Source organism: Rosa chinensis, chromosome 2 (genome assembly GCF_002994745.2).
Source record: "Rosa chinensis cultivar Old Blush chromosome 2, RchiOBHm-V2, whole genome shotgun sequence".
Taxonomy (NCBI): Eukaryota; Viridiplantae; Streptophyta; class Magnoliopsida; order Rosales; family Rosaceae; genus Rosa; species Rosa chinensis.
Window position 1 is genome coordinate 55,832,605 of NC_037089.1, and position 20,214 is coordinate 55,852,818.

The window sequence follows — 20,214 nt, forward strand, 5'->3', positions numbered from 1 at the left end:
ATGCACCTATTTATAGAACGAGTGAGCAGATCTCCACCGTTGGATCGACGATCTCTGAGATTAAATCTACGCGTTGGATTAAAGTCACCCGAAAACACGGAAAAGCTGTTGGCGCGTGGAGGACACGTGGGGGAACCAAACGAATCTCGAGGAGCTGTGATAGACAAGCTACAGCCGAAAGCAGGTTTAATTGCCGTGAATCAAGGGAAAGAAAGGACGCGTGGGGGAATCAAACGAATCTCGAGGATCCGTGACAGACAAGCTATAGCCGAAAGCATGCCATAAATCCAGGAAAAGAAAGGAATATTTACACGTGGGGGAGTTTCTTGGGCCGTGAACTGTCATAACTCTTCTCCTTCTCGGAGAAGCTTTGTTAAAACCCTGTGCTTGTTGAGATTTCTACCCTATTTTGTGCTTTACATATACATCATTTTTTGTCTCCTCCAGATTTTACTAAGGTTTGTCTAAGCGTGCAGTTTCAAATTCCTTCTACTTCCTCATGGCTCGAACCAAGGTTACCCCTCGCAGGGGCGTCAATCAACGCCGTGTTCTCTCTTTGGAAGAAGAAGGTCGTCAAGCGGCCACTAGAGCTGGGCTTACTCGTCCATGGGACCATCGTCCTATCCGTGAGCGTACCCGCAGTCCCCCTCCTCTGCCTCGTCGCTCTCCCAGACTGCATCCCGGAGAGTCTTCTTCCTCACCAGCTGCTCGTGCTCCTCGGCCTATGGCCACCCTGGAAAGCTTGTCGGATTTGATTGATGATTTGCGTTCCTCTCTCCGCGATGGTATTATGGTGACAGATTGGAGAGTCAATTGCATGATCGATTACATCTCTGAGATGAACTGCTCTTTGATCCGCTGTCACACTGCAATAAACAAGCTTGCTCAGGAAGTCAATAACTTGCAGAGTTATCCTCCTGGGTTTCCTCGCAAGGACGCTACTGCATCACAACATGAGGACCCGCCTCCGAAGGCTGAAACCAGCAAGAGGGCTGCCACTCGCCCGCATACCGCTCCTCCAAAGGAGTAAATGGAGGTACAAGTCTAGGCTGAAAGACTTTAAACATTAAGCGCTGCATGGGAGGCAACCCATTTCAACCGTATCTGTGGAGGAGCCATCAAACGCAGATTTGCTTTCTTGAACTCTTCCTTCTATTTTATTTTCATGAATTTTAAGTTGTTTTAGGTTTCGTTGTGTTCATTTTCTCTTCTATGCTTGATTTATGCTTTGCATGATTTATATTTGTTTATACATTGAGGACAATGCATGAATTAAGTATGGGGGACGGATTATTGCTTTGTTGTGTTTTTAGTAGTTAGTATATAATGAAAAAAAAAAAAAAAAATGTGTTTAACAAAAGAAAATGTTGTGATACACTAAGGTATATTGGATTAAACATAGTCTTGAAAAAGGGTAGCTGTTTCAGTCCCATTGCACATCGAGACTCCCTGTTCCCGTACCTAAGTGTTGAAATTAAATTAAATTGTAAAAAAAAAAAAAAAAAATGTTGGTTTTAGAGTGTTTTTGTGTGTTTGAGTCTTAGGATGCTCCTAACGTCTAGGATGAACATGTCTCCGAATTCATGGCTGAAGGTTTTCACAATCAAAATAGGACTTAATTGAATTTTGTGGTTAATCGACATTGTGATGCTTGTATGAAGATTTGAGATAGGATTGTAACTTGGCTCATTAAGCATGCTAGGATTAAGTCTGATTCATTTGACCCAAGTGAGCTGTTGAGCTAAAATACTTTCTTTTTGAGTGCTTACTGATAATTTCAGAATTTCATGGCTGTATTTGCAAAACCTCATCTTTCTTTGAAAATCCAATGATCATGTGCCATAGATTTTAATGGACTAGAGAGTACTTGAACTCGGCTGTTGTGACTGTCAAAACTTGTATGCCATAATATGCACTGATCCTGGATAGGATAGAAGGCATTAGGGTAACCACCATAGCCAAACAAGCTTGTGTCCCCAATTGTGCCCGTCGTGGAACTCCTTAGAATGAACCCCTTTGAGCCTACGTTGAAAACCTTTGTTTCATCACCCTCACTACCCTACCATGAGCTTAGTACAGGATATCTCTACCCTTGTCTTAAGGACTTAGTAGAGCATGACATAGTATGTAGGGGTGACGATGAAAGACAAGTGTGGGGTGGGGAAAATCCAAGAAAAAAAAAAGAAGAAAAAAAGAAAAAATTTTGCCTTGAAAAAAAAAAAAAAAAAAAAAAAGAAAGAAAGAAAAGCGGCAAAAGAGAAGAAAACTCTTGGGAAAATGTTGAAGTGTGGTTTTGGACTTGCAAATTTGTAGAAGGCTCAAAGTTGAAAATTATGCCTTTGTCCATTCCCATGTTGGTTAGAGTGAAGGTTTGGCCCAAAACAATGATATTTGGTCTACCAAAATGATGACATAAGGTGGTCCTTATATGCTCTGCTAGGTCCTTAGGATTTTTTGTATCCTTAATCTTCATTTCAAAAACCCTAGCTTAGCCCAATTACAACCTGTTTTAAGTGCTGACTTGATCCTTGAGATGGGCAGTCTTTGGTTAGTGGAGTCAGTTACGCAGTCGAGCTTATGGTTTAGGTCCATTTGTGCACTTAGTCATTTCATGAGGTCTTTAAAAATTCTTCACAAAATGTGTTTATTGATGAAATATGCAAGCTGTTTGTTGCCTTACAATTTGTTCTCTTGCATATACTTGAGTGTGAAGCTTTTAAGCATAGCCATTTCTGAGAGAAAAATCGAGAGTATGCCCTGTGAGTTTGGATTGGACTTGTTCGAAACATGCTATCATTCACTGTATAACTTAAGTTCTCCATATCTTACTTAGTCATACGAATGTCACAGGTTTATTAACCATGGAATTATCTTTGTGATTTTGATTAAGTGTTTAACGTGAAAGCCATGAGTTTGGAGTCTCTGAGACAACAGTTAGGAGCAATAGAGTCATTTACTTGCTTTTTGTCAAGTCTTTGTTCTGTTTTGGATTTTTTTTTGTTTTGTTTTGCTAAGGGACTAGCAAAAGCTAAGTGTGGGGGAATTTGATAGGAGCATTTTAATGTGATATTTTAATAGTTAATTCCTCACATTTTGCTTAGTTAATTCCTCACATTTTGCTTAGTTAATTCCTTAACTGAATCGATTTTAATTCAATTTCTATTTTTAGGTACATTGGAGTAAATGAAGGTGAAATGAGCGTTAGGTCCATAATTACCTAGAAATGATGGAGAAGAATGAAAATGCACTAAAAAGTCAACCTTGAATATTTTCTTACTCCGGCTAGGAGAATCAGAGCCAAGCAAGGAAGAAGGAGCGGCCGCCTGACCAAATGAACTTCAAATGAGCTGAAACCTTCCAGATCCATTCTAGACACCCAAAGGATCATTTCTTATGAAGAGTGCCAGAGAAAAATATGAGTGGAAGGCCTTCAAACAATCAGCCCAATTTTCTACAGAAGCAAAACCGGAAAACTGGACATGTAAGAGGTCCAGCAGCATTTCCGGCCCAACCACATGGATTGAAGCTCTGAAAATTTTTCAGGATGATCTACACTCATAGTGGAACATTTCATATGAAGAAGTCAAAGGCATATAATGAAGTCTTGTTGGAGAAATAATTGAAGGAATAAAGGGGAAGAAACTGACCTGAAAACAGCTCAACACCACATATTCATGTTTCCCACCCACATGAAGAAAGCTAGATGCTTTTCTCTTTTTCCTTGGATATATTTTTTCTACAATCTCTTTAATAGATCATCATCACTTCCATGTTGCTGCACCTTCATGCTTTGCTTTCATTTCATCATTTCTCTTTCTTTTCCATATTTTACAAATCACTTTCATACTCCACTTTCATTATTTTTCTTCCACTCATCATTTCACTCTTCTTTTTCTTCCCTATATAAACACCTTCTCCTCTCATTCTAAAACACATTCCTTCATCCATCTCATCTTCTTTGTCTCTCCATTTCCTTTCCATTTTCCTATACACATTCCTTCATCCATTCCATCTTCTTTGTCTCTCCATTTCCTTTCCATTTTTCTATACACATTCCTTCATCCATTTCATCTTCTTTGTCTCTCCATTTCCTTTCCATTTTCCTTCTCCATTCTCTAGTTGCAAAGTTCTGCGTTTTCAAGCAAGGAGAGGAAGAAGAAGAAGGAGCCGTGAAGATCATATCCGTCATCATCCACCTTGTGCCGTGATAGTGAAGTCTTGCTTTAAAGATTCAAGATCAACGTCTCAAGCTCTTCATCATCCACTCCCTTCATGGTGTAATTCTATCTTTTTCCTTGTAATTTCTTTTGGTTTTCTTTGTTTAGATTTGTAGAACTATGAATTCTAGTTAACAAATAATGTTAAGGGCAAAGTTTAAAGCCCGTTTATATGTTTTGAGATAAAGTTGTGATTTCTATATATTGATTTTTATGTTGCTTATGTGGGTTTGTTTAATTAAATTTGCATGATAGAAAACTTTTGTATTTTAATCTTATGTGGTTGCAAACACTTAGGGTTTTGATATAATTGGTGCTAGGTTTAAGAACATGAAATCGACTTTTCGTTTTGTGTAAACTTGAATCAAAGTAGTAAAGGTTTTGTGCAAAGACCGAATTTAATTAAAGAGGATTGCAATTAGGTGGACTTTTCCATACTAAGTTGTACACTTGAGTTGATAGCCTTTCTCTATGTCTAATGCGTTGAACATGTCATGATTGACTAGCTTTCTAGGGCTTGATTGCATGTTTGATAGGATTAATCTAGGTGCTTTCGCTTAGGTTAATTAGCATTGAAAAGTAAAATATGGGAAATCATTTGCTTTCGAATGTTTCACATGATCAACTCCTCTCTCATGACATTTAAAATCAACTATATGAATTGTAATTGGATTTCTTGCATATGGATGTGGTTTTGATCCACCCTTGTATATATGTTTTTACATTTTCTTTATTTTATTTATCTTAATTTTCAATTCTATAATTCTTAAACCCCCCTCCCTTTTTATTTTGTTACTTGTATATATTTATATTCTTTATTTTATTTTTGTAAATAATACTTTTCTTTATTTGTTTCACAATTACAAGTGTACCCTCAATCCCCGGATAGAACGATCCCTATTTGCTTATACTACTAACGATATTTCAGGGTTAAATTGCGCGCTTGCTTTAGCGACATCACTCTCCATAAACAAACCCAAACCCTGCCTCCAAAGTCCACCACAATCTTGAATCCACCCTCTTCTCTTTCCCACCCCAGCAACCTATGATGACATCAAATCAAAAATGGAAAATCTCAAATCTGGCAAATAAGCTTACAAAATGAAATCTGTTGATGCAATTAGTGACTCTGAAAAACAAACTTTGTGTGAGAGCCTGCAACTTGGTGGCCTTCCTTCAAGTTTTGAGCTGCAAAGAAAACCCAAAAAGGCAATTAGCTCTAAAGAAACTGAAAAGAAATTGACATTATGATTAAATTCATTCAATACAGGATAAACAAAACTAAAATCTTTCAACATTACCGAAGTAACATTATGATTAATTCTATAATTGATTGCCCAAAACCAGATTAAGAACCGGATTTCTTTTGTTTGTTCTACTTTATTCTCTCTGTCTAAGAGTGTTAAAACAAAAAAAAAACAAAAAAACAAAAAGCAAAAAACTTTGGTTCTTGGAACTATTCAAAAGCTAGAACCAAGGCTACAGAATAAAACCAAATTTCGTATATGAATCATGCAATTAGATGATCTTCGATAAACAAAAGAAACAAACAATGAAATCTTTTGTTTTGAAAGATTGTAAAAGTTGAGAAATCAGTTACTACAGCTGAAAACATGAAACAAACGGTGAATTAAAGGTAATTGTTTTGGGTATATGAGCAAAAGATGAATAATTATGATAGTAATGTTGATTTTACTAAGTTGAAATCTTACCAAGCAAAATTCAATCTATGAACAATTCAATTAAAAACACTTCAAATTTCAAAAACAAAATCACAACCCAAATTTTCACCCTCGTCAATCGTTCTGATAGCAACCAAATTGAAATTCACAAAACAAAATGCTACCCCAATCTTGGATCTCTCCTATTCACAAAACAAACCCAAACACACAATCCAAATCGCTACAACAAATCAAAAATCAGAAGCTATGAAAACAAAACCCCTCCTATTTGCTTTAAGCCCAACCTTTATATCTCACAGCTTGATCAGTACAGTTCATAGTTGCGTTTGACGGAGAGTTTCTATCTAAGAGGAAAACCGAAAGTAGAATGAACAGTTTGCACTTGACTGCACTCGATGAAGGCTTCCAGAACATGTCTTTAATCATTAGTACTTCTTTTTGTATTGTTTTTTGTTCTTTCAACCTGTGTAGAGCTACTCCTGGCATCACTGCACATATAAATGGCTCTGCATTAATTGGTGATTTGCTTGAGCAAATTAGTCTTTTCAGCATGGTATTTTTGTGACAAAATCTAGATGATTACTTTACATATTCATCATGATTGCAGTGTACACACCTTGTTTGGTATTAATCAAACCAAAGACATTCAAGTGAAAGGTTTTAGCATAACTCAAGTGAAATCACAACCAAAGACATTCAAGTACCAGGCCTTAAACATGATTATGCTCAGTAAAAAATGTAAAGTAAAGGCAACACTCAGTAAAAATCTTACCAAATCATGGAGTTGTTCCTCTTCATGAGTTTAGTTTGTGTCTGCATTTCTTACTCCCTTTTGGTAGCCCTAGATTTCCAGATCTACAGACCACCACAAAACGAAAATAAAACCATAACTTTACTACTAAAACTTACATTACAAACACGAAAAACAGAGAATGTGCTAACCTCTTCTAAACTACAAAAAAAAAAAAAAACAAAGAGCATTGCAGAGAACATTATTTGTTGACTTTCAGGATAAATTAACAGCTTCTTGAGTGAGTGATTGGGCTCAGTTAAAGTTGTGATTCTGGAAAGAGAAAGAAAAAAAAAAACTGATTGTTCCCGTCCCCTTGTTCCTTTTATCTGAGTTATCTACTTTCTTCACTTGTTAATTTTATATATTCCCAATCAGATGACTCCAGCTCTTCCAATTATGAGAAACAAATGGAACTGAATTACCAACCTTACCAATCAATGAAGATTTTAAAGCTCGTATATTCTTGTTCTTCTTTCTTCTTGATATGACATAAAAGAGGAAAGACAGAATGTTACCTGGTACAGAGATGCCAAAAGTCAGACTCAACTTCTATCAACACAGTCTACACCTATAACAGCAACAAATACCCAATCAAAATCAAATGCAGAAAAATACAGAACAAAACCATTTGGAAAGAACGCTACCTTAATTTCAAGGGCCAACCTAGAACTCTGTTAACAAATATATTTGGGCAGAGGAAACATGTAAGAATAGAGCATGGTTCAGTTGACAAAAAGATTTTACATGCAACATTCAACTGGAAGAAAATAGAAACAGAGGAATTCCAAGCCTCATCAGAGCAATTCAACCTTAGAAAACTGCAAAACTGTAAGATCTCAATCAAAATTACTGATTCCCATACCAGAATTTCACTTTCAAGTGTGTGGATATGATTTTGGAGGTTGTGTATGGATAATCAGAGTAAAATAATCAGTATTCCTAAACCTGTTTAAATACGTGAAGACTAAAACTTAAAACCATAATCCGACATAACAGAAGAACACTCAAGTCCTACCAAAAATAAAAATGTCACATCCTGTAATCTTCAAGTTTGTACTTTTTTACCCACATTTACTTAATAACTATTAGCAAGAAAAAAAAACTAAAAAGTCCGATTCTATTTAAAGACGATTTAGTTTCATAAAGACCTTATATGAATTTATAGAGTTAAAAAAAAAAAAATCAAAGCATTTACATTCCTAAAGACTATAATGGATTCACTAAAATAATTCAATTAATTGAAGACCATAACAAAAAGAATGTTGGAGACAATGTTTCAAAAATACGATCAATATGAACATGTCTACAATTTTGACCAAAGAGGTGGTCTTGAATATGAACGTCTATAAACTCGATCAATATTTTTGATAAAACATGTTACAACTAAATAATCAGTTCACATATGAATTGAAAAGCCAAGAGGATTACCAAGTTGATCACCTCTGATGACAAAAGTTGATTCAATCGTTCAAGTATAGCTGATAATACAAACAGTAAATTGATCAGTTAGTTATGTATAAACTAAATATAAAAAAGAAAACAACAATGAACTCATTTGGCATATAATATTGATAAACTGATAGAGAACACTTCTAGACATATAATGATTATAAAGTCAAATGATGAAACACCTTAGAGAAGTAAATGATTGTCCACACTATCGATTAAATTCATCAAAGAAAAGAATATCATAAACATTTGGCAAGTTTATAAATATGCTCATAGTCAATAGTTTTAAATAATCTGCATATTGCTGTTACTACATTCAGTTTTGAATTGGCACTACTAAAAGACTAAGTTTCTTAGTTCTGAGTATTAGTAACTAAAAGTTATCAAAAATTAACAAATATGATCAAAGAAAACAATAAGTTGGGGGTTCTGTAATGATCATAAACTAAAAAATATATCAACAATTCAAATATATTTGATCCATTTAGTCGTATTTGATCAAAATTCAGAACACTTAATTGTCTAACGTCAGTTGTATAGTCAATAATGCAAGATACAAAAATAGTCAATCTAAATTTGTCATAAGGCTGGGTTGTTAATTGGCTCTCATTAATTGACACCCCAAAATAAACCCAAACCAATTCCTCCAATAAATGTTTATGGCAATTCAAAAGTTGCAGCTCAAAGAATACCAGCTCAATGACTGACTGCATTATCTCAAACCAATTAAAAGGAACCCAAAGTGATTAAACATGTTATCTGAAACCAATAGAAGGAAGCAGAAGTGAATAGCCATGCAGAAATATTGATCATGGATAAATTCCAAATGCAGAAATGTAAATAAAACAAAGGAATTCATAGATGGCTCATAGTTTTCAAAGAACCTATACCTGGATCCAAAAGATTCAAGGAATCTGACTGCAAACTGGTTCCAAAATCTGCAAACATAAAATAACAACAGTCGAAGTTGTAGATACCATAAAGTCAATAAACAAACACTCTGATAAAACTTTCTAGTTAAAATCAGCTTAATACAATAGTAATCAGATCAATCACGAACACAAAATAATTCAATATTTCTATTGCCATGATTTAATGTTTTCAAGATTTTTTTTTTTTCCGCTTTGCTACCCATTTTCAGCAAGAATATCTCCCACTTACTCAGAATCCTCTGCTAAAAATAGTTCAGAGCATGATAACTATCAAACCAACAAAACTATTAGCTCTGCCATGTTATTTGCCCAATTGCCCATGATCAATTCCCACAATCTTTTTAAGGAAAGCGATCACATCGATTGAACCCAAAAGAAAAGAAGGATCGATCCCAATTAATTGAACCCACAATCAAACATCAAATAGAGATTGATTTCAATTCTAAAACAAATTAAAATTTTGGAGGATCAAAGATTGAAGAAAGAGTACCAGGTGCTCTCGATCGAATGGAAAACCTATCAGCAATCCCTAAATAATTGAGATCGATCTCAAAACAAAACCAGATGGATGGAAGTCTTCCTCCAAAACGCAGGTCTCTCTCTCTCTCTTTCGCTCTCTCTCTCTCTCTCAGTTCTCTAGAAGCCACGCAACAAATCATGAATTATAAAAGCAATTTGTTGATTCGAGTGAGAGCAAGAGCGATTTGGATTGGGTTCTTTGGTTTTGAATTTGTGTGCGAGGAGAGCGAGAGAACTTTGTTGATTCGAGAGGGTTCACAGCGACTGGCGAGAGAAAGAGGAAAATAGATCGATAGCAAAAACGTGAAGGAGGCTTCCAGATAACTGATGTGCCTTTTTTTTTCTCTATGTATGCAACTCGAGGGCAAAACTGGAATTTCGCAGGTGAACAGTGATGAACAGTGCTTAGGAACAGTTGCAGGACTCTTAGTATATAGTAAATACTAGATACAGTTTCCCGCGCTTTGCTGCGGGAGTTAATATGATACTAATGAAACTGAAAATGAAGCAGACAAAAGTTTTTGAAATTGAAGTAAAAATCTAATCTAAGAGGGAGTGCAAGAAGTCTGCAAGGAAGTTCAGGCAAAGTTTAGTTGGTAGTGTTGTTTAGTTGGATGCGAAATTGTACTCAAGGACTCCCAACTGAACTTTGGTTGAACTTCCCTGGAAACTTCTTGAATTTCTCCTGGACTCCAAATAATGTGCACATTACGCGGAAATTTGTGCTTCCGTGAGCCACAACCAAAACGAAACCATTATTTAAACCAGAGCCATTATTAAAAGTATAGATGAATAAATAAGGATATAGATTGAAAACAATTGTTTTTTGATAATTGAAGACCAAAATTGATCCCAAACCCAAAACTGATAACTGTAGTTGTGCTTCATTATTTTCATCAAAATCTGACATCTAACCTCTTCCAACCTATTACTGAAATCGCAAACTCCACAACAAACAATATCCCCGAAACATGAACACCCATATCTGATTCTACCAATTTCTTATTTCAAGAACAACTCATCATTTCCTTCTCATAAATATGCACTACTGTTATAAACTTCAAACCGTAGACATGGAAACCATAAAGAACATAAAACCTCAAAATTCCAACTACTAAAATCCTAACCATAACTGAAAATTGATTATATCATCTTCTAGAACTCGATCAGTAACATAGCCTTAAAATCCACCACAGTACTTTATAAATAAATAAAAAAGAGCAATTTTTCTGCTATCAAATGTTTCAATATTTGCAGAACATCAAGTAAATCCCCAAACCCAATTACCAAACACTAATGTTTTGAACTCAAACAACTAAAAGTATCCCTTATTTCATATGCAAATCAAGAACATAGCAATTAATCAAGAACATAGAATAAGAACAAAAGGTAATACCTAATTAAGTCGATGCTGGATGCGGCAAAACAATCAACAAAGCAAAAACAGGGACATACTCCAGTCCACAATACTGAAAACTGCGAAACCAACAGAGACACTATTCAAATTCATAAAGTTTGGATTATCTGGCTTGACATTTTAAATTAATTCGGTACCTAACAATTTATTTTTTACCACAAATAAAACTAAAAGTATTTGAATTATATATATCCAGGGGCACCATCCCTGAGCAAAACCCAATATTTACCTTAGTTATTTTGACTAATCATTGAATTAAACAATTGATTCATGGCTTTTATTGTTCAATCATTAGTTATTGAATTAATCCATAGGGCTGGGTCTCTCTCTCTCTCTCCATTTGGGTTACACACTGAGAGTGCAGAAACTTATTTTGATAATATTTTAAACGTCAATCACTCTGGTGCAGACCAAAAATGAAAACCTTACCTTCAATCACTGAAATCCGAAACCCAGCAACACTTCTTCTGTTTTCTGCAACCCAATTTCAAAAAACAATACAAACAATCAATAACCAACAATATAGATCCTTGGCTTTATTCAGAATCTTAGTTATATGAAAATAATGAAGCACAGCTACATCAATTGAATGAAAAAATTACAGCAATATTGAAAAATATAAAAAAAGGGGGCACTGATTATATGTGTAACCCAGCCCTTGCGAAACCAACTGACGAAGAATAAATGAAACAAATTAGAAGCGATGGTCCCTCACCTAGTTGATCTAGGACAATTATCTTCAAAACCCAAGCACGATTGGTTTAGTTGTAGCAGATCACCTACCCAAACACAATTATCCTGAAACCAAAGATAAACCAAACTGTTAAAAATGGAGTCAGAAACAGAAATGAAGACACATTAATAAAACAATACCAGAAAATAGAAATTTGGTACATACACCTCCCCCAATCTCAGTAAAAATTTAATCTTCACTTTACCCTATTCTACTGGAAAAAAAAAAAAAAAAAAAAAACTGTGCATCTTCTTTGTCCGCTTCTCCTCACCATCTCTCTCTGTTGCTCATGCTTAACTCAAGTCACATGCTCTCCATTGCTGCTTTCTGAGTTCTTGGAATTTTAATTACACACCTACCTAGTTACACTTCACAGTTTCTTCATGACCCAAGACCACTTTAGGTCCCCTTGATACTGCTTTTGTAGGAAGAACTTCTGTTTTATAAGCTTCTCAAGTGCATTTCTACAGGTGCTTTGTTAAAAAGCATGTAACACCTCAGTTACTTTTGTGAAACGCTACCAAAAACACTTTCAACTCTCAAATTAGCAAAAGCCAAAACGGCTCTGGGCATGAATAACTCTCCCTATAACCCTTCTCCATTTAATGATGTTTACTTTTGGTCTAATTATTTAAAGTCCACCTCTGAACCACACCAACTTTTGGTTATGGTCATTAATCCCTGGGCTTTCACCCCTATTTCTCTTTGGTATTGTAATCTGGGTCTCTCTCTCTCCATTTTGGTGAAGCATGAAGACGGAGTGCTACAGAAGGAGGAGTAGATACAATAAACTAAGCAGCTTGGAAAGTAGTGATGATGAAGAAGATCAAGACCAGAAGAGTCCAATTTTTGAAAGTGATTAAGCCAATATCACTTTCACAGTGCAATTGAGCCAGAAATCTCACAGACATCTCACAATGATGTTCATACAATATTCCCAAAAAAAAAAAAGAGATAAATTGAAAGACTGATTGCAAAACAATTGACCAAGACTGATTGCAAAATCGTTGCAGATATATTCAATAAAAATCAGAACTAACCCAACTTTGATTCACACCCATACCTCTTGTCCTGCTGAAAGATCCCTCCCAAACCGGATCCAAACCTTGCTATAGACTTCGCTGTCAGTGTTTCTGTCTCTCCCTTCTCCTGTTGAAAGATCCCTCCCAAAAAAATCGTGCTGACTTGAATAACAGTGAAATTCTTCCCGTTTCCTTCTCCTTTTTCTTCTTCTTCTTTTCTGCTTCTTTTCTTTTCTTTGCTTCTGTTTCAACAAAATCCCAAAAGAAAAAACAGTTGTATTTCGATCTAATGAAATAGAAACCCAACCTCTATCGAGGGCTAAAGAGTTGATCATCGGTGTTGCTATAGAAGAGAAAACAAATCCCAAAAACAATACAGACAATCAACAACAACCGATCAATCATCCGAAGACCAGATTAAGAAAAAAGAAAAACTCACCAACGATGAACTTTAGCCAAACCGTCAAACCCAAGGACTGAAATCGCCTTCCGCAAGAGAGCGTTTTCAAAGATCTATAATTGAAAAAACTGAACAAATGAAAACCGCGCGCAACAGCGCCGCACAACACAACCCTATCTATCCTCCTTCAACGACCGCAGAGAAAGTGGATTGCTTCTTGATTATAGAAATCCAGATCACACTCCCAATTTAGATCATAGCTGTAGAAAAGAGACTAAGCAACCCACCCTCTCAATTTAGATTAGACGACTCTAGAAGAGAGAAGAAGATAAGATCGACACACAGAAAAACAAAAAAATCTGAAACTCCGGCACTGTAACTGTAATTAAGAATAAAACAAAGGGCAAAAGCGTCAGTTTACTGTTCACTAAAATGAACAGGCCTTATGAACAGGGATTTCCGGCTTTCTACATTAGATGTATGTATAATATATATATATATATATATATATATATATATATATATATATGTATGACCACGTCAATATATTTTTATGAAGTATGAGACAAGTGATTCAATCGACATGCCCTCGTCACTATATACATCTAGTTTGAGACTCGAAGTCTCCTCTCGTTAAATATTGTTTGGGACGTAAAATATGAATTTTTTTTATTTTAATAAAAAGAAGAAAAAAACCAAAAATTAGACAATGTTAGTTTTTTGGAATAAAAAATTTATATACCAATAAGCAGCGGCGGATTCATAATTTAGCTTCTCTGTGAGAGAACTTGAACTACAATAGCTTTTCGGAAAAAAAAATTAATTATTAAAAAAAAAAAAAAAACCCTTACACTACAGTAGCCTGCATAAAAGCCTAAAAACTTAAAAACACACAATTTAAAGATAAAAGTATACTATGAGAGGAGCAGAAACTATTGTGTTTTTAATCATTCTCATGGATAGAAATTTACGGCCTTAAAGAAAAAGGTTACGAGATAGAGAGACTGTAAAAAAACTTATGCAATGTTTAATCATGGCTACTTACGGTTTGCGCCTTCTTAACGGAAGCTTATACTGGATCCGCCAGTGGCAATAGACCGAGAGGACGTATAAGTTTGAGTTCCTCGTTATACGACATTGTATAATTCCTTTAGATTTTTGTGTGCTGGGTCATTAAATCATGTCAATGATTGGATGATCGAGGCTATTTGTTGTGAAGACCTTTGTCTTATTGCGATTAATATAATTTGGTTCTTGGGTATGAAATAAATCAAACTATTCAGGATGCCTCTCCTAGTCCTAAAGACTCATTGTTGCAGTGCATTCTTACCTATTGGGAAGGCCAGGCTTCATTGATATTCCAAAAGCGCATTAGTCTGATACTTCGTCATAAACCCAAAGTTTTATTTTTCTACCCTAAGGTGGATTGGGGGTACAAACATTTCGCATGGGTTATTTGAGACTAGAGCGGTCTTTTAATGGGTGTTTTTATAGGGACGGACCCGTAGCTAGTGATCATGGTGAGAATATGTGTTGCGGTATTATACCCAAACTGGTTATCCCAATGCGTTGTAATCTTTTCGTTTATTAATGGTATTATTTTATTCTTAAAAAAAAAAAAAAAAAGAGGGTGTTTTGCTACTAATCGCTGTTGAACTTCTTGCTATAAATTAAGACTCGTTTGGAGGTTGCTATAAAACTCTGGTTCTTGAATTAGATTGCTTCGAAGTAGTTCTCTTCTAAATGATAACGATGAGTGAACTACTTTAGAGCATCTCCAATGGAGTTTTCTTTTAATTTGTGTCAAATTCAAATTTGACATGTGACATGGCAACCTTCATTTTTACCTAATTTTAATCCAACCGATATGTCAAAATCGTATGTTATTTTAATATATTTTATTCTATTTATTTTGTTTTTCTCAATATAATTAATTTAAAAAAAAAATCTCATCCTCATCTCTTTCTCTGCTGCTTCTGTTTCTTTCGATATCTTCTTTCTTTTCTCTCTCTGTAATCAAGTCCCACCCATCTCTACCCATTGGTCAGTCTTCCTTTCTATAATCAAATGGTACCCAACTACGATCTTCTTTACTCTTCTCTTTGTTTATGTAATCAAGTGGTACCCGACTATTCTTCCCAAATTATTGATCAATCACAGCCCAGATCAATCAAAATTTGCTTGATTCTCAGCTTTATGTTCTACGCCTTCACGAATCCCAGATCTCAAATTGCCATTCCATCAAAGCCCAGAAGGATTCATGAAAATTTTTTATGAGTTGCTTTGGTCTGGGTAGGATGTGAGAATGAAATAAAGCAGCAACAACAAGAAGAGGAGTAGAGTGAAGAAATGGCATGCCTCTTCTGCCACTGCTACTGTAATAATAATTAGAAGATGGAGAACGCGCTTTTCCCATCATTATCAGCATCTTGAGTTTCGAATGGGTATGGGTTTCCTTGAGAAAGCTCCAGTCTTTGAATCTGTCTCCTCAATTCCAGAATAAAAGGTGAGAACGCAGAAGGGAAGAGAGAGAGAGAGAGAGAGAGAGATAGAGAGAGAGAGAGGCGAGAAAGAAAGAGGGAGAATGAAAGAAACAATAAAAAAATAAAAGACAGAGAGAGTTGGGGCTGTCAAATTTGACAGAGCAAGCCTCAATGTCAAATCCACGTGTGTATGACCTATGGGTTGGAGGAGTGTTTTATCAGTCATTTGTTACCGTTTTGCCCTCCACGTGGATTTGACCACTCCGTTGGAGATGGTCTAAAGGTGTTTTTGTTCAAGACGTATGACAATTTTTGGTACACTTGCAAATATTGGCAATTTCTTTTATACTAAGAGAAAGTAACAATTATTCAAAAAAAAAAAAAAGAAGAAGAAGAGAAAGTAACAAAGTGGATCATACGTACTCTATACATTAAGTTTTAATGTTTAAAATAAAACGCTTAATTATCTGTTTGATGACTGGACTACTTCACTAATGGAAAACATATATAACAAAAGTTTAGGCTGCGGGTAATTGCACCTTACGTAGGATTCGTTACGCCCCATAATTAAACTTTTTAGTATATATTACTGTCTCCCTACACTATGTGGGGTGCTCATTACAACCCATAATTAAAAACTTTCATATATATTTTGCTACCTTGCCCTAGCCTCTTCTCCTCTCTCTACACCCCACGTCAATCTCAAACCTGTCTTGCCAAATCCCAGAAGAAAAGGACTCAAGTACCCTATGTAGGATTGCAAGGATTGCTATCTTCGTGTTGCAGTAGATTACTTTCCCCTGAATTATGAGACTCCTTATTGGGACTGCTCCCATCCAAGCTTCAATAAGAGGATAGAGAGTTAGGAAGATGGAATACATAAAATTGCTACCATATGTCCGCTCAATTGACGTTGAGAAATGCACCAGATTTTTCTTTTTCTCAACTTAGAATTGGAATAAGCTTTGTTGGATTAGAAATGATCATGGAAACGTGTTTTTGTGTGTGTGCGTGTGAGGACATTATTTCTCATTCAATTATCTCATCTACAACGCCTTTCATTAATGAGTCAAGATTATCAATTGAGCTGCTTCATTCATTCAGGTATGTTATTCCAAACCAGTACGATTAATTATCATTTATTTTGGTCAATCAAACGATCATCATTTTCCTTTCAAAAAAAAAAACGATCATCATCATTTTCATTTTTACAATTATTGAAAACAAAGAGACAATGAACCTAAAAATAACAAGGCAACAAATGAGATTTAATTAAAAGCCCAGTCCACATATGCATGCAACCCACGTCAAAATGAGTCACTGGCTACTGGACTCTTCGTCTCTCAACTCCCCCATCAACAACTTAGAAGTCATCGCCATCATAGTAGCTCAGATTATCCACCACGTCGTCTGCAATTTTGTCCTCTACATAATCAACACCCTCAGCCAACGCAAATGCACCCAGCGCCCCCGCTACCGCCCCCACAGCCAATCCCGTTCCCATCCCACCAAACTTGCTCTTCTTCTTCTCCTCCTGCCCGTACTGCACTTGACCATAACTTGGCTGAGCTGGCTGACTGTACGCCACCGGAGTCGCATTGTAGGGATACCCGGAAGGCGGTGCAGCGTACGTTCCACCATACACCGGCGGAGGCTGTGGTGGTGCGGCGTATGGGTCGCCATAAGCCGGCGGTGGTGGTGGAGCATGGTAACCTCCAGAGCCTGCCGGTGGAACCCCATAAGGCGGCACATAATACGGCTCCGGCACACGATAGCGCGGCTCCCTCACTGTAACCTTGACGTCCACCTTTCCCTGTGGCCTACCGGAAGGCCTTTTGAGGTGAAGAGTGCGGCTGGCGCGTTCTTCATATCCGACGTCATCGACAACGTCGCGGAGCCGGAGCCGAGCAGATCCCACCAGCTGTTTGGTGTCGGGCTCAGCTCCGGCATGGACGATGTCGATGTGGAGCATGGTGTCGTCGTTGACAGGACCGGGGATAGGGATTGTCAGCGTCTCGTCCCATTCGGGCGACGTGTCGCCATCCTCGTCCACCTTGGTGGAGAGCTTGTTCCTCGGCTCGACCCACCCAACGGCGTACGGCTTGAGGGGGCCGTGTCTCCAGTTCACGTTCTTGAGGTCTCTGGCGGAGGAGAGCTTCACTTGGACTTCGTGGCCTGACGCCATTGGTCGTCAGCGGTGTTTTTTTGGGAGTTGCTCAATGCTCTGCAGGTTGCGATTGAGAATGGGGGAACCGACCTTCTATTTATAGGTCTCAAAGAAAGGGAAGGTTACGAATGAAAAATACGGTGTTACCCATGTTGATGCTTAAGGGAGGCTGGGAGGGGGTTGGTGCGAGGGTATTTCGAGTATAGGGGAAAATGAGGATATCAGGATAAGGTCAAATGATAATAAGTGCAGTTAACCTAGGAAGGAAACAATTGAGGGAAGGTAATAAATATGATATTTATGAGATGGTGATTTTTTTGGCAAGAAAATCCGAGATATGGATACCGTTTCTGATATGCATAAATTGATTAAATTCCTTTAGGAGGAGATTGCCAAATGGGGAGAGGGAGTTGGCTTTACCATTAAGTAAAAGACAGGTCCATGCATGCATGTAAGCCACGCCACAACTACGAAAGCACTAGAAATTAACGGGACGAGACTGGCAAATATCTTAAATTAAGATACTGCATTACGAAAGCTTGAATATTGTCTTTTTTTTTTGGCCTGCATTTCATGGCTCCTTAATGGTAGCATTAGCTCATTTTGATGAGTTGTGATCAAACATAGGCGTTTTAGTGAATACTTGCTCATAAGGGTTTAGTGAACTTGATGTATTCCAACCCAATGTGCATAATTAGTTGAGTATGCTAATTACGTTTATGCATGGTTAATCAGTTAGTGGCCTACAAATGTTATCCCCTTTTACACCTTCAAAATGACACCTTTTTTTCTTCATATTATTTCGCCAAAAGTTGCTTGTATTGATAAATTTTAGGAAAAATTGTCCAAACAATCCTTGACTTTGCTCGACTATTAACCTTTGTACCTATATTTTTTCAAATATCAAAATAGTACCGACTATTTAAGCTAAATGGTAAGAAAATAACAACAGTAAAAAGTTACCCCGTTAACTTTTAAAAGATATTTTTGTCCTCTCCGTATTCATCTTCTCCAAAGTTCGATGACTTTTCTCCGACACCCAAACCAACACTTGAAATAGAGTTGCAGGTATGATTCACGCTGGCGGGACACCGAGAAGCACTGCTTGGGTGACGGAAGTGCGTTGGGCTTCTGGAAATAGAGATGTTGCCGACGGGGTGTCGGTGGCTCCAAGTTTATGATCCATCGCTGGGAGGACGTGTCGGCGAGTGAGAGTCGCGGAGATGAGGTGGGTGCAGCTCGACCGGGTATCGGAAGGGCAGCGAGAGCGGAAGGTCAGAGAGAGGCTTCCGAATTTGAGAACGAGAACTAATGGGTGTGGAGAGAGAATATGGGGGTTGCCCAAACCAGTTCCGACGTGGATAGGTGGGAGAAAAAAAATATGGCCTCCGTTAATTTCATTCGATCTCTCTCTCTCTCTCTCTCTCTCTCTCTCTCTCTCTCTCTCTCTCTCTCTCTCGTCCATGAACCCAGAACGAGAAGCTTGCAGAGACGTAGGTGGGAATTGGGATGATGATGATGATTATCCGGACAAGAGATGAGTTGACCCAATGTTTTCCTTTGTGAGCTTTGCGGTGTTGATGGTGATGCACGTGCGCGCTCCTTCGGCATGAGACCTGATCATCGTGTTGGCATGAAATCTCCGATGATGGCATGAAATCTAAAGCCCAAACATATTGTTCTCTCTTAACTCTAGTCCTAAATCTTCCACTGTTTTAAGCATAACCAAGCATTAATTGATTTTCGTTGTTTCCAATTGGAGGGGTTGTTGATGAACGCTGCATGCAGATGAGAGAGATGGCAAAGAGAAGAGAGAAGAGAGAGAGAGTCATTGTATTTGAACGATGGAGTGGTGGAAGGAGGAGTTCTGTGAGGAGCTTAGTAAAAAAAAGAAGAAGAAGAAGAAGAAGAAGCAGAAGAGGGGTTTCGATTTGGGTTGTGGTGGCAAAAAGATGAGGAGGAGTTGGGGTCGGAGAGTAAGAAGAGGAAGAACGCGAACCAGCACAGTCAGATGGAGAAGATGAATACTGAAAAGACAAAGATACCCTTAAAAAGTCAACTGGGTTAACGTTTTACTGTTATTAGGTATGAAAAATTGAAAATTAGATCCGGCTTAAATACTAAGGTATCATTTTAATATTTGAAAAAATATGGGTATGAAAGTTAATAGTATAGTAAAATTCAGGTGTTGTTTGGACGATTTTCATTCATCAGATACCTCTTGAATGTGATGATCATAATTACTTTATGCAAGTACTTGATCGATCCGCTTAGTATGCAGAGCAATCAACTATATCGCATCTTTCAATTTCCGATTAGAAACTTGGGAAAGAGAAAAGGGAGCTCGCACTTGCCAAGATGAGGAAACTAGGACGTAAAATGAGAAAAGACCTCCTCTTT

The 20,214-nt window shown here is 37.1% G+C and overlaps 1 protein-coding gene and 2 long non-coding RNA genes across 3 annotated transcripts; all 3 read right to left on the reverse strand.

The window, feature by feature from the left end:
* Positions 1–5,173: 5,173 nt before the first annotated feature.
* On the reverse strand, positions 5,174–9,858 carry LOC112189559. Its single transcript, XR_002931968.2, has 8 exons — positions 9,564–9,858; positions 9,032–9,079; positions 8,121–8,170; positions 7,208–7,260; positions 6,672–6,754; positions 6,184–6,387; positions 5,360–5,405; positions 5,174–5,260 (listed from the first exon to the last, which is right to left on the reverse strand). It is a non-coding gene; the product is annotated as an uncharacterized LOC112189559 (long non-coding RNA).
* A 1,130-nt stretch (positions 9,859–10,988) lies between these two features.
* Positions 10,989–13,523, reverse strand: LOC121051390. Its single transcript, XR_005805566.1, has 5 exons — positions 13,204–13,523; positions 12,806–13,006; positions 11,725–11,807; positions 11,439–11,483; positions 10,989–11,068 (listed from the first exon to the last, which is right to left on the reverse strand). It is a non-coding gene; the product is annotated as an uncharacterized LOC121051390 (long non-coding RNA).
* A 3,410-nt stretch (positions 13,524–16,933) lies between these two features.
* LOC112184560 (protein SRC2 homolog) lies at positions 16,934–17,866 on the reverse strand. Its single transcript, XM_040513406.1, has one exon. The coding sequence runs from the start codon at positions 17,830–17,832 to the stop codon at positions 17,011–17,013; it is 822 nt and encodes a 273-aa protein (XP_040369340.1). The 5' UTR covers positions 17,833–17,866; the 3' UTR covers positions 16,934–17,010.
* Between the last annotated feature and the right edge of the window lie 2,348 nt (positions 17,867–20,214).